We start from the raw sequence: 14818 nt of genomic DNA, 5'->3' as shown, positions 1-14818 counted from the left end.
TTTTTTCAGTGATGAGGTAGGAATCATAACCAATCTGAAAGCGAAAGAAAAATTAATTGTGATAATGATTTCACCGGCAATAGTATGATTTCAAGAAATTTCATTCTTTCACTGCCATTGAACAGAAAGTCAATCCTTAAACCGAAAGGTGAACATCGGGACAGCCTGACAACTTAGTGCCCTTACACAAGACTGAGATGATGGTATGTCATCAAACAATAGAATGCCACATTTGCATGACCTGAGTTTCAGAGATCACTTAAATGTCAATGATATCAAGCAATAACTAGTTTTTCCATATCAATTCATCTTCTTATTCCATTTGTTTATTTCTGTCCGTGCTAGAACTGACGAAAAAACTTGAAGAAATGTAAATTGCTTTTTACAAGCTTTCATTTTCTAACGGTCGTTTTGGTCGAAGTCTTAGGGGCACACAAGTTTTTGCATTATAATACATGTATATAATTGTTAATATGTGATTAAATTTGAAATGTTATATAATAATATAAAGCAATTAAACCTTGTCTGAAATATGATATTTATGTCAAATGTCGAATTAAACTTACGTGTCACCCTGTTTTTTGAATTGAATAACGTTGCATTTGGTATCCCGTATAATCATGTATTATTCAGAGGTACAGGGAGAGACGAATGTATTGTACCAGTTTGCTTGTAGGTGAGTGCTGGAATTGCTAGGTTTTTCAATTAGTATTTTATTGAAAACTGGCTTGGTCAAGTTAGTATCTTTACTACAGACTAACAGACCAATAGTTTGCCCTTACATAACGCATGTTATTATGTCAATATTACTATTTTGTAGAACAGCCACGTGATCTCGAGCTCAATATGGCCACCGTCCATCTTGAGATAGACTGATGTTATAACGACTCAGTAATTATCTGGGGACTACGTTGGGCCAGGCTTAAAAGACATTTTGGATTAGAGAAGTTCTGGTAAATGGGCCATTCTTTGCCACGCGATTTCCAATCTCATTCTACAGTCTTTCAAAGGGATTTCCATATGTTGATAGGAAAAGCCAGTCCACCCTGTTGATGCCAAGCTCTGTGGGATGTGGCGTTATCATATTAGAAAATGAATTGATGATTTCTGTCCCCAGATATATGTTTTCTACTGATGGTAAAATGTAATGGTCCAGAATATCAATGTTACGCTCGCGGTTCAGGTTACCTTGCATCAGCCCCTGTTCAACAAATCCCTAGAAACCAACGCACCCTCAAACCATTATTGAAGTGAACTGTCTAGTAAGAAAATGCATGTTCTCTCTCACGTTAAAAGGTGAATATGGTCTCATCAGAAAATAAAAAATGGCGCCATAAATGGAGCTAGGGTCCATGCAATGGTTCTTGCATCCCATGTCACTCGTTTTCGTCTGTTTACCAATGTTATAAGTGGTTTTCACCTGGCAACCCTGGTTTGAATTCCTGAAGCATGAAAGTTTCTTCAGACAGTTTGACAGTCTGACCATGCAGACACACCATATCTCGTGGTTATCTGGGGGACATTTATACCCTCCGACCCAGAGAAACAATTTCTTTTCTTTCTTCATTGTGAGTTATCGTTTCTTCACCATGGTGGGAACTTGTCAGTCAGAAGGGGCTAAATCTTTGGATGATCTCCATCATAGTGCACATGGATGAAAACTCATCACTGGTTACTCGAGCAATAAGCCGCAAATAATTTTCTACGAATTGGTCCCCCATGTTACACGGCGCACTTTTCACGCAGATGGTGCAATACTTTTGTCAACCCCCTGTACATGTGACTGCAAGTAAGTGAGATAGATTTTATTAATATATAACCCAAACAAAGGTTTAATTCAACATCTGGCATCGCATTTTAAACAAGGCTTTAAAAATCTAACAGTATGATGCCCAGAATAAGATTTATTAGACTTCTCTTTTCTGTGCTTCTACTGGTTATTGGAGCCATATATTACCAGACTTCTAGTGAAACTGGAACAAACAGGCCATGGATGAGATTTCAAAGATATTGGTAGGCGGTTTCAAGGACCCTTTATCATCAATTTTGAAATTTTATAATGATATTTACTGGTTATTTCGGTTAGTTTAATGTTGTCCTTTGTAATTAACTTTCTTATTTGGTCTGCCTGTAGCATCCATGTATCTTCTGACTGTGTACTTCTTTTGCAAAATCATCAACTTTTACCATAATTGTTCTATTTGAGGTATCACTTTCAAAGGAGGAGTCACACTTGGCCAAGTTATCTTACCTGCCCTACGTGGAGCCGTAAAGTGACAACGACCGAGCAAAGCACGGAAACGGGCGATTACGCAATTGCAAAATATTATAACCATCGAGATAAAGTGGAATATTTTTCTGCTTTCCCGCAGAGCATGTGGCAGATGTCTGTTTACATGTTTGTGGGTGAAGTGGGAAGACGCTTACGTGCCAAATATATCGTTGACCTGGGCAGCGGCAGAGGATTCAAGTTAGCCAAATTATCCGTAGAGTTCAACACCATAGGCATAGATTTTGGGCCTAATATTCGAACTGCTAACAAATCATACCCCTCTCTAACGTGGATAGAGAGCAATTTTGAGGGAAGTAATTGCGGGAATGACTTTCCTGTTCCAGACTCTGTATTAAAAGAATCGATAGTAGTGAGCAGTGATGTTATTGAACACATTTTGAAACCAGATAAGTGCTACATGGATATTTTAGCGCATGCGGCAAGCGTAAGTAAGGCTGTTATTCTCAGTACTCCGGATAGGGAGGTTTTCAATCGTGTTAATAAAAGACAAAGGCTTATTGGGCCACCCTTAAACCCTTTTCACATTCGCGAATGGCGGAAAAGTGAAATGATCGAGTTCTGTAACAAGTACGGTATGTATCCTCTACGTAGTGGTTGGGTTTGTAATCACAATGCGATGTGTACCGATCCAACCACAATGCTCCTTGTTCTAGGTTCAGAAAAGAATTTATCCACGGATAAAGAGGAGGGCGATATAGAACAGATCCGCAAAATTGCTGTCAACGTGTTCTTGGTACACCTTATTAACACGCAGAATATACTGCTATTGGAAGTAATACAAGATTTACAGAAACAAGGGTTTAATATCATTTTATTTTTGAATGAAAAGGACAACTCTCAAAATCTAGAAAAGCTAGAGAAAGAGGGTGTTGTAGTTCGGCGGTTCGATCATGTAAAACGTATTCCAGATATGGTGAACTCAATTGCTAGTACCCGGGACAGTCATGTGACAGAGTGGAACGTTCTGATGTACAGCAATGAATGGATCCACATTCGTGGTGGCGGTTTAGGTCACCCAGACCAGTTAGGACAGTTCCTTTGCTGGCTTTCCAAGCAAGATGGCGACTTCAATGCCATTGCTGTGACCACGTTGTTTTATATGGGAAAATCCCAAAAGACCAAAATATTGGTCAACAATTTAGTGAACATTAAAGTGTATAATGAAAAATTAAAACCAATTACAGACCCGCTTCTGTTCAGCATTCGTATTTGGCGATCGCGTGGTGAGAAAGTGGATTGGGCCCCTGTGAGGGAAACATTAGCTGGTCAAAAAGTGATAACAGGTTTATCAAAGGACCTGACCCCGTCATTGAATGTATACCCATATAATTTAGCAATACTGAGAGTCCCCGCTAACGAAAATGGCAGACGTCACATCAAAATGCCTGAAATTATCGAAGATGGAACGCCAGTTTTTGAATTAACTCTTGGTATAGACGGGTTACATAGTGGCAGTAGATCAACTCTTGAGTATCTGTTCTAAAGAAGTGTAGTTTTGAGGAAACGGTTTCCATATTATAGATTATATATCTAAATTTTAATCTGGTGTACTGGTATTTTGATTATCATTATAAGAAAATATAAAGTGTAAGGAGGGGTTCGATAGTGGCAGTATTTTTTAGGTAACCGATTTGATGGGCTATCGGGATTTTAATCACAAAACGTTATTGGCCAGTATTTCACGAAAGAACAGACTGTGCGTGCGGCGCGATTCAAACGCAGGGCCACGTAGTCTGTGACTGCACATATGCGGCTGAGTGACGAGATCAGTTTCATTCCATTAAAATTTGAAGAACGTTTTAGGTAATTCCTGAATACCACGTAGCCTGCGACTGCACATATACGGCTGAGTCGGAGATCAGTTTTACTCGATAGACTTTACAAATTTGAAGATCGTTTTTGTTATCTCCGAATAACGGATGTTTATTAATGTATAAGACCTTGTTTGACACATATACGCTGAGTGCCGAGATCATACAGTTTCACTCCATAAATAACTTACCCAGACAGCTTGTAATACATGTCTCTGAAAAAGATTAATAAATCAAAATTCTATTCTGGCAAATAGGCTAACTGACTTGATTGAAAAGGAAGGCAAACTAAGCGAAGAACAGGGTGAGTTTAGACCAAGTTACAGAACAACTGATCACATTTTCACACTTAAATCAATTATTAACAGATGTACAAATCAAAATAGGAAGGTCTATGCATGTTTTATTGCTTTTAAAAAGGCATTTGATTCGGTGTGGCACAAAGGTCTACTACTCAAATTACAGAAACTTGGAATAGGAGGAAAATTGTACAATCTGATTAAACATAAGTACAAAAATACTAAAGTAGGAATCTCCACAGGCAACAGTTATACCAAACCTTTTTTTTTTTTTTGCTAAAATTGGAATCCGCCAAGGCGACAATCTAAGCCCAACACTCTTTAATATATTTATAGACGACATAAAAGAATCCTTCCACACATGCAAAGCCACAGACAAGGTGGATGGCATCAATCACATACTCTATGCTGATGATCTGGTCCTACTGTCAAGAACAAAGGATGGACTGCAAAATCTTCTGAACAAACTAGAACAGTACTGTCAAAAGTGGAAGTTACACATTAATACAAAGAAAACAAAAATAATGGTGTTTAGGAAGAAGGGCAAACTTGACCATCAAACAAAATTGTACATAAATGATGAACCCATAGAAGAAGTAAAACAATACCCATATTTGGGAATAGTTTTCTCCAATACTGGCTCATTAAAGGAAGCAATTGAAAATTTAAAGAAAAAGGCCCTAAGAGCCCTGTTTTCCCTTAAAGGAGCACTTGCCTCTCAAAACATTTCCAAACCACTTTTGTGCATGAACTTATTTGACAAACTCATCAAACCAATTTTGCTTTATGGTTGTGAGGTCTGGTCACAGGAGATACTAAAACAGAAAAACATGTCTCTGAAAAAGATTAATAAAATGCCATTCGAACAGGTACACTTGAAGTTTTGCAAATGGATTTTAGGTCTGAGAAAGCAGGCTAGCAATACCATGTCTAGAGCCGAACTCGGCAGGTACCCTATTTTTTCAACTATAGCTAAACTTGTCCAAAGATATAGTCTTAGACTGGAACAACTACCAGATAATAGAATTGTAAAACAGGTGTACAATCTTGAGCAACATACAAAGGGAAACACATGGACAGAATCCATCCAATCTTTTCACAATTGTTGGGGTTTCTCCGAAGATAACAACCCACCAAAGAAATTACATCAAATAGAAAACCTAGTTGAAAAATTGAACATAAAAATCGAAAAACTCTTTTGGCAGGAATTAAATAGTTCGACCTCAAACAAATTAAGGACATACAAAACAATTAAAAAATCTTATGAATGTGAAAATTACATCAAAATGAGTGTCTCCCCCTTAGATATCAAAACACTGGCAAAAATTAGACTAAGTGACCACGACCTAGCAATAGAAAGGGGCCGATACACAAACCCTAAAACTCCACTTGATGAGAGAAAATGTAAAGCTTGCAACTGTGTAGAGGATGAAAAACATTTCCTCGCGGAATGTGCAAGATACGCTGTTGAAAGGCAACGAATGCATGATGAACTACTGAATATCAGTGTAGTGGGTCTAGATGACAGTGATCAGATATTGTCAATTCTCCTTAATCCACCCTGTCATAAAAGTCTCAAAGTAATAGCAGAATTTGTAAAGACTGCTGTTAAAATACATAGTTCACCTGAAATTTGATTTGATTTGATTTGAATGACTTTATTGGGTACAAGATTATATACAAGAATTTTAAAAGAGCATAATAAAACAACTTACAACTAATAGTACGACATCACTTTAAAATAATGCAAAAATAAGATTGTACCCAAAAGGGTTTGGCTAAAGGGTCAATGACCCATGAATGGACACCCCCAAATGATATACAAATAATAAAAAAAATCTAGTATATCACAGACACTTACTGTCAATAATGCTGTGAATAGCTTAATTAATTAATATTACATCATTAATTGCATTAACACACGTATAATTTAACATATTACATATGTAAACATATATAATTGTATATCCATATATATTGTGTAAATATTGTAGTCTAGAGAGCCTGCAAATGTATTCATATCATTTAGTGCTCAATAAACTTATTATAATCCTTAAGAGAAACTTAAATGGTAATTTTGGCTTTGTTCAATAATTGGAATAATGTGGCGACAGGGAGCCACTAAAATGTCATCGGAATGGTACTGCGTGTGTTGTGATTAGTATAAACATCACCTGAACCTAGTTAGCCATATGACATTTATTAAAGTTGGAACAAATGGTAAAATCCGTTACAAAGCTGGTCATACACCTTTTGTCTTGTTCCATTTGAAAGATATGCGAAAGAAGATCAAATGAAATCGTGTTTTAAGCAATTACAAATATGATTATGACGCTATTAAATAAGATATACACTATTTGATTTTCCAATTTTATTCACCGGAATCAATGACAGCTGAAATTATAAATACTTATGTTGTACAAACAGATTAAACAGAAGATTATTAAATAGAATGCAGAACTAACAAATAATGTCAAATGTGATATAAACATATAAACAAACTGAAAGAAATAAAGTCAAATTTACCTCAGATATAAAAGTCCTGTCTAGCTCCTATGATGAGTGGTTAGTGAATGACTATGAACAGTGTATGTGAGTGGAGAGGTCACATGTTCACAAGATAGTTGCCTACCTGTGCTCTTGGAAAGAAATAGCTCTTGGCTACATTTTAATGAAACAGATGAGAGTTCTTAGGAAAACCTTTAGTGACCGCCGGGCATCCTGGAATGTTTGGATATTTTCTGGCAATTTTTTTCTTAATTTTTTACCCTGTCAGCCACTTCTGAATACCTTTTCTGCATACTACAACGGTCTGCATGCAATAATTATAAAATGATTACAAGTTATATGGTAATTACAAGAAGCATATCATGATGCAAAAAAGCCATAAATCTAGCTGACACGACACGGAGGTTTTCAATAAGTTTACAACAGACGAAGTCTGCAGAAACTTCTTTTCATAGTCAGAGATGCGTTAGTTGCGATTGGTGTGAGCTTTTTATTGATTTTCAGTTCCACCGAATACAATACTTTTAAGTATACTTTTAGTTAAAACATGCAAAGATTTTGATGTTTAACACACATGCACACAAACACACACACACACACACACACACACACACACTGACACACACAGTGAACCATTGATTTTGAATGTAATCTGCAATTGAGCTGTAAAAAATCAGTTATGTTATAATGCCTGCCGAAAAACTGGAAATGAAATTGTAGTATATGTTTCTAGTTAATTATATTGACAGGTTCCTCTTGATTTTTTTCAATGATGAGGTAAGAATCATTACCGTTCTGAAAGCAAAACAAAAACAGGATAATTATGATAATGACTCCACCGGCAATAGTAAGTTGCACACAAGTTTTTGCATTATAATACATGTATAAAACTGATAATATGTGATAAATTTTGAAATGTTATATAATATATAGTATTTAAACCTTGTCTTAAATATGACATTTATGTCATATGTTGAATTAAACTTACGTGTCACCCTGTTTTGTGGATAGAATAACGTTGCATTTGGTCTCCCGTATATACCAATACATGTATTATTCAGAGGTACAGGGAGTGACAAAAGTATTGCACCAGTTTGCTTGAAGGTGAGTGCTGGGTTTGCTAGGTTTTTCAAATTAGTATTTTATTGAAAACTGGGTCGGTCAAGTTAGTATCCTTACTACAGGTTAACAGACCAATAGTTTGCCCGTAAATAACGCATGTAAAAAGTGCTGGTCCAGAATATTAATGTTATGCTCGTGGTTCAGGTTACCTTGCCTCAGCCCCTGTTCACCAATTCCCTAGAAACTAATGCACACTCAAAACATTATTGAAGTGAACTGTCTAGTAAAAAATTTCATGTTCTCTCTCAGGTTAGAAGGTGAAAATGGTCTCATCAGAAAATACAAAATGGCGCCATAAATGGAGCTAGGGTCCATGCAATGGATCTTGCAACCCATGTCACTCTTCTTCATGACTGTTTACTAAGTCTTTACAGCATAAAAAGACACCTGTTGTTTCTGGCAATACATGTGGTCTTCTTAGGGCGGCCAATCAGTGGCTACTTATGGGCATCATCAGTGTTCTACACCCTTTTTCAAACCCAATATATAGTCTGACCAGACACACCAGATCTCGCGGCTCTCTGGGGACATTCATACCCCCCCCCCCCCCCCACCCTTAGGGAAACAATTTCTTTTCTTTCTTTTTTGAGCTCCCGTATCTTCACCATGGTAGGAACTTGTCAGTCAAAAGGGACTTAAACCTTCGATGACACCCTTTATAGTGCACATGGATGGAAACTCATCACGTGTTACTCGAGCAATAAGCTGCAAATCACTTTTTACGAATGGATCCCCCATGTTACACGGCGCACTATTCACACAAATGGTGCAAAATTTTTGTCAACCCCCTGTACATGTGAGTGAAGTAAGAGGGATGTCTTTTTTCATATATATTACCAAGCACAAGTTAAATTCAACATTTGGCATCGCATTTTAAACAAATCTAACAGCATGCTCAGAATAAGACATACTGGACTTCTCCTTTCTGTGTTTCTACTGGTTATGGGAGCCATTTATTACAAGACTTTGAGTCAAAGTGGAACAAACAGGTCGTGGATAACATTTCTGAGATATTGGTAGGTGGCTCAAGGATCCTTTATCACCAATTTTGACATTTTAAAAAGAAATTTACTGTTTTTTTTTTTCAATCAGTTTACTAATGTCCTTTGTAAATTAACTTTCTTAGAAGAAACAATATTTTGTCTGCCTACTCCATCCATGTATCTTTTTGCAGCACATTTCTTTTGCAAAATTTTCAATTATTATCATAATTGTTCTATTTGAGGTATCACTTTCAAAACAATGAAATTTTTGTATTTTGTAGTGAGGTTAAATCCATGTGATTTTGATCGAAAGTTTTGATGGACATTTTAAATCATTATTTTAAAATAAACCAATGTATTTTCAAAGGAGGAGTCACACTTGGCCAAGTAATCTTACCTGCCCTACGTGGAGGCGTAAAGCGACAAGTACAACACGAGAGCAAAGCATGGAAACGGGCGATTATTCAATTGCAAAATACTATAACCATCGAAATCGGGTGAAATATTTTTCGAATGCCCCGCACAGTTCGTGGCAGATGTCTGTTTACATGTTCGTGGGTGAAGTGGGAAGACGCTTACGGGCCAAATATATCGTTGACCTGGGCAGCGGCAAAGGATTCAAGTTAGCCAAGTTATCCGTAGAGTTCAACACCATAGGCATAGATTTTGGACCAAATATTCGAACTGCTAACAAATCATACCCCTCTCTAACGTGGATAGAGAGCGATTTTGAGGGAAGTAATTGCGGGAATAACTTTCCTGTTCCAGAATCTGTATTGAAAGAATCGATAGTAGTGAGCAGTGATGTTATTGAACACATTTTGAAACCAGATAAGTGTTACATGGATATTTTAGCGCATGCAGCAAGCGTAAGTAAGGCTGTTATTCTCAGTACTCCGGATAGGGAGGTTTTAAATCGTGTTAATAAAAGAGAAAGGCTTATTGGACCACCTCTAAACCCCTTTCACATTCGCGAATGGCGGAAAAGTGAAATGATCGAGTTCTGTAACAAGTACGGTATGTATCCTGTACGTAGTGGTTGGGTTTGTAATCACAATGCAATGTGTACCGATCCAACCACAATGCTCCTTGTTCTTGGTTCAGATAAGAATTTATCCGTGGATAAAGAGGAGGGCGATATTGAACAGTTCCGCAAAATTGCTGTCAACGTGTTCTTGGTACATCTTATTAACACGCAGAATATACTGCTATTAGAAGTAATACAAGATTTACAGAAACAAGGGTTTAATATCATTTTATTTTTGAATGAAAAGGACAACTCTCAAAATCTACAAAAGCTAGAAAAAGAAGAGGGTATTGAAGTTCGGCGGTTCGATCATGTAAAACAGATCCCAGATATCATGAACTCAATAGCTAGCACCCGGGACAGTCATGTGACAGAGTGGAACGTTCTGATGTACAGCAATGAATGGATCCACGTTCCTGGTGGCGGTTTAGGTCACCCAGACCAGTTAGGACAGTTCCTTTGCTGGCTCTCCAAGCAAGATGGCGACTTCAATGCCGTCGCTGTGACCACGTTGTTTTATATGGAAAAATCCCAAAAGACCAAAATATTGGTCAACAATTTAGTGAACATTAAAGTGTACAATGAAAAATTAAAACCAATTACAGACCCGCTTCTGTTCAGCATTCGTATTTGGCGATCGCGTGGTGAGAAAGTGGATTGGGCCCCTGTGAGGGAAACATTAGCTGGTCAAAAAGTGATAACAGGTTTATCAAAGGACCTGACCCCGTCATTGGATGTATACCCATATAATTTAGCGATACTGAGAGTCCCCGCTAACCAAAATGGCAGACGTCACATCAAAATGCCTGAAATTATCGAAGATGGAACGCCAGTGTTTGAATTGACTCTTGGTATAGACGGGTTACATAGTGGCAGTAGATCAACTCTTGAGTATCTGTTCTAAAAAAAGTGTAATTTTGAGGAAACGGTTTCCATATTATAGATTATATATCTAAAGTTTAATCTGGTGTACTGGTATTTTGATTATCATTATAAGAAAATATAAAGTGTAAGGAGGGGTTAGATAGTGGCAGTATTTTTTTAGGTAACCGATTTGATGGGCTATCGGGATTTCAATCACAAAAAGTTATGGACCAGTATGTCACGAAAGAACAGACTGTGCGTGCGGCGCGATTCAAACGCAGGGCCACGTAGTCTGTGACTGCACATATGCGGCTGAGTGACGAGATCAATTTCATTCCATTAAAATTTGAAGAACGTTTTAGGTAATCCCCGAATACCACGTATCCTGCGACTGCACATATACGGCTGAGTCGGAGATCAGTTTCACTCGATAGACTTTACAAATTTGAAGAACGTTTGTTAAGATACTTCGTGGTTTATTACCACTTCATAGGATAAGAATTACTGCTGCCTGATAGAATGCGACTTCATTGGTTAAAAAATAAGGACCCTTAGGAGACTTCATAGAATATTACCACTAACTGACTTCATGGGACATTGTATCCAAACATGTTTCAGTTCTGGTTGGATGTGGAAATTAGGCGTAAAGGTCAATATGATGTTTCCTCAAGACCATGAATTCAAGAGTGACGCGTGTATTTGCAATGGGGTTGGGGTGGAGTTACATTACTCATTCACACGATATTGCGTATTTTATCTCTTTGGAGTTTAATGAAGCCTTTATTTTCAGATGTTCTCGTAGATACCCGTGCGATTAACTTCTATAAATAATGTACTTTATTTCAAGAGCTCCGGTCCTGTAACGGAAAGCATAAAGCAAGTTTTTTGTTTAACCCATTTAGTTTTGAGATTTTTCAGATTTCAGGACGACTAAAAACTGACAAGATTTGGGCGTTGAATCATGGCGGGTCTAAGGCACTACGTACATGTATAAGACAAACAAAGTCTATCAATATAAACACATTGCTTGCCTTTAAACTAGGACATAAAGCTGACCATGTGTGATTTGATTGACGGCACAGGTTTATAGATGTGGCTAGTACACAGTAGCAAGAATGTGCTTTCCCAGACATTTAGATCGATCTAAAGATTAAGATTTAGATCGACCTAACTCCCTCGGGGTTCACGCTAAATTGCAGTCAGCCGAGCGGGCACCATAGTTAATTACCCCCTTACAACTTTTAGTAGGCGGGACAGACGCTTAAGCCGGCCAAGCTGACAGTAATCTAGTGAGACTCCTCGCGGGGATAGATCGATCTAAAAATCTATGGAAATGGGGTGTTTGTCTTTCCATTGTACACATGTAGGTAGAAAACTCTACTAGGCAGAGAGGGTTTAATTTTGCTCCACATTAGGTGTACATAAATAATAATAAAACCGTCTATTCCATTATTCGTGTTATAGAAGTATTTCTTATGTAACTATGACATAAATGTTATGACTTGCAATAACAAGCTATTAAAATAAGCTTTTCTATTGATATGCAACATAATATTTCGAGAATTTCTCGGTCGTTTAAAAAGATCTAGACCCCCTGGTCTCTATACTTAATGAAAAAGTTTAAGGTCGGAAAGTCTGAAATGTGAATGATTTGAAACGGTCAACTGTCCAGTTAGATGACGGGGAGAATGAAATGCTGGGGATTTATAAAGCTGGTGTATGCCGCATTTTGCAACCGGTTGCCTCGGCTAGGTACGCTGACATTGGTGAAGCTTTCCCCTGGGGTGGGCAATTATATACATGCATAATCTATTTCACATTGTTACTTCCTAGACCATCATAGTTAGGAACTTGATACGTCGGGGATTAATAAACCCACATTAATGGCATTTGCAAAGGCTCTTCGGAATTTAATTGTGACTTAGGGTGTGGTCGACCCTGGGGGTGGTCTATTCTAATTTGTACATTGTATTTTATGCTGGGAACATGACACGTGGCTACATACTATTTTGGATGTGGAAGGACACTTCGGAATTTTTTTTTTTTTTTGGGGGGGGGGAGGGGGATGCTCCTGGGGGCGGTTGAGTCTAACTGGCATTGTAATTCCTGCTATCTACCCTTAGACCAATAAAGATGGGAACGCAAGGCTATGGGGATTGAAAATCTGTCTTTGGGGATGTGTATGGGTCCTTCTGGGTTTCTGTGACATTGGGTGTGGCCGTCCCTGGGGAGGTTGATTTTGAATTTTACATCGTTATTCGTGCTTCTGCCCTTACGCCATTACAGTTAGGAACATAAAACTTTCCTTGCTGATAAGCTTACCATTGAGGATATGCATAGGTTTCCGGGAATGTTAGTATGATATTTCAGGTGTGGCTATCCCGAGGGGTGGTTGATTCTATTTTTCACATCGTTATTTATGCCATCTATAACCTTAAATTTTAAGGAACATGAAACGGAGATAGATGAACCAGTCATTTTTAATGAATGTGCATGGGTCCTTGAGAAATGTAGAGAACAGCAGAAGCACATACAGAACTAAATGGACTTCCAGCCATATGCATAAATATAGGTCAGGGAATCCAAGAAGTTGTACAACTTCTTGGGGAATCCAATTAAAAACTAATTCAAGGGCCCACACAATCAGGAATCCTAGCGTTTAACTGCTGTAGTGTCTTGACACAAAACAAAAATGTTTATTACCCAAGAGCAGTAATTAACATGTGTGTTTTATGTTAAAGAACAACGGGACTTGGACCCTAGGATTCCTGAGAGTATGGGTCTTGAATGGGTTTTTATTAACTTGACCTATATTAAAGAATACTACCGAAGATCTGTTATTTAGTACTGTCTGCTGCTTTCTCTGCATTTCCCCTTCCTTCCTAACTCGAAGACGGCCTTCAGATTCACACATCGTACTAACTGGGTCGGACCAACTCTGCAAGGAATCCGACTTAAGTGCAATGTATGGAATCAGCTTCATTGTCTGACAAACCACTAATCACTCCACACCCTAGGGACGGTCACACCCCAAGTCACACTAAAATTACCATGTAGCCCACGGATGCACCAAAGACTCATGTTCCTAATTCGAATGGTCTAGGAGGAGATGAAATAAATTACGGAAATATATTAGTCAACCATCCCCAGGGACAGCCACACCCCAAGTCAAACACCCACACACACACAAAAAAAAAATGTGTATGGAAGCGTGTAAGGGTCACAACACCAAAAACAAAACTCACAACACCAACACCAAAAACAAAACTCACAACACCAACACCAAAAACAAAACTCACAACACCAAACAAAGAGCGCTTTAAACAAACCATACATGCTTCCATACATGTGCCTATGCACACCCCGACATTTTAGTTTCCTCAACCTAAAGACCTATCAGTATATAGCAGAAAACACAATTTAAAGATAATAATCAATACCGCTAGGGACGGCAACACTCATAGTCACCAAAAATCCGAAGGACACGTGCACATCCCTAATGGCAAGTTTAAATATCCCCAACGTCTCATGTTCCTCTCTTTAATGGATAGAGGATAACAGTAACAAGTACTAACAACGATATAAAAATCCCCCCCCCCCCAAAAAAAAAAAAAAAAAAAAAAAAAAGGACTGTAAAGTCACACTACTTAAGATCTACGTACAGGTAGGCCTATATAGCAGAAATTACGACGTAAAAATTCTCTCTGTAACGTTGGGCCAACAACAGGTACTTTTTCACCATTATCCCATGAAGTCGCAGGCAATATCTTATGTGGAGATGAAGTCGCATTTTATCCTATGAAGTCGATTTGACAGTAAAATCAGAGCATTTATCCTATAAAGTGGTAATATACCACTTTTGCTATCTCCGAATAACGGATGTTATAAGACATTGTTTGACACATATACGC

The 14818-nt window shown here is 37.9% G+C and overlaps 1 protein-coding gene across 1 annotated transcript; it reads left to right on the top strand.

The window, feature by feature from the left end:
• Nucleotides 1-1629: 1629 nt before the first annotated feature.
• On the top strand, nucleotides 1630-3776 carry LOC147763496 (uncharacterized). The gene is made up of 2 exons (XM_087003196.1): nucleotides 1630-2013; nucleotides 2207-3776. Exons 1-2 carry the CDS (start codon nucleotides 1886-1888, stop codon nucleotides 3774-3776), a joined length of 1698 nt encoding a protein of 565 aa, XP_086859322.1. The 5' UTR covers nucleotides 1630-1885.
• Nucleotides 3777-14818: the final 11042 nt, after the last annotated feature.

This window comes from Lingula anatina, chromosome 2, assembly GCF_051362555.1.
Source record: "Lingula anatina isolate TDL-2025a chromosome 2, LinAna3.0, whole genome shotgun sequence".
NCBI classification, from domain to species: Eukaryota; Metazoa; Brachiopoda; class Lingulata; order Lingulida; family Lingulidae; genus Lingula; species Lingula anatina.
This window is presented reverse-complemented; position numbering and strand designations above follow the sequence as displayed.

Bases quoted from the DNA above. Each gene is read 5' to 3' on its own strand.
- LOC147763496 (XM_087003196.1), top strand. From the start codon at position 1,886: ATGATGCCCAGAATAAGATTTATTAGACTTCTCTTTTCTGTGCTTCTA. The intron at 2,014-2,206 runs GTAGGCGGTTTC...GTTCTATTTGAG, and splicing joins ATGAGATTTCAAAGATATTG to GTATCACTTTCAAAGGAGGA.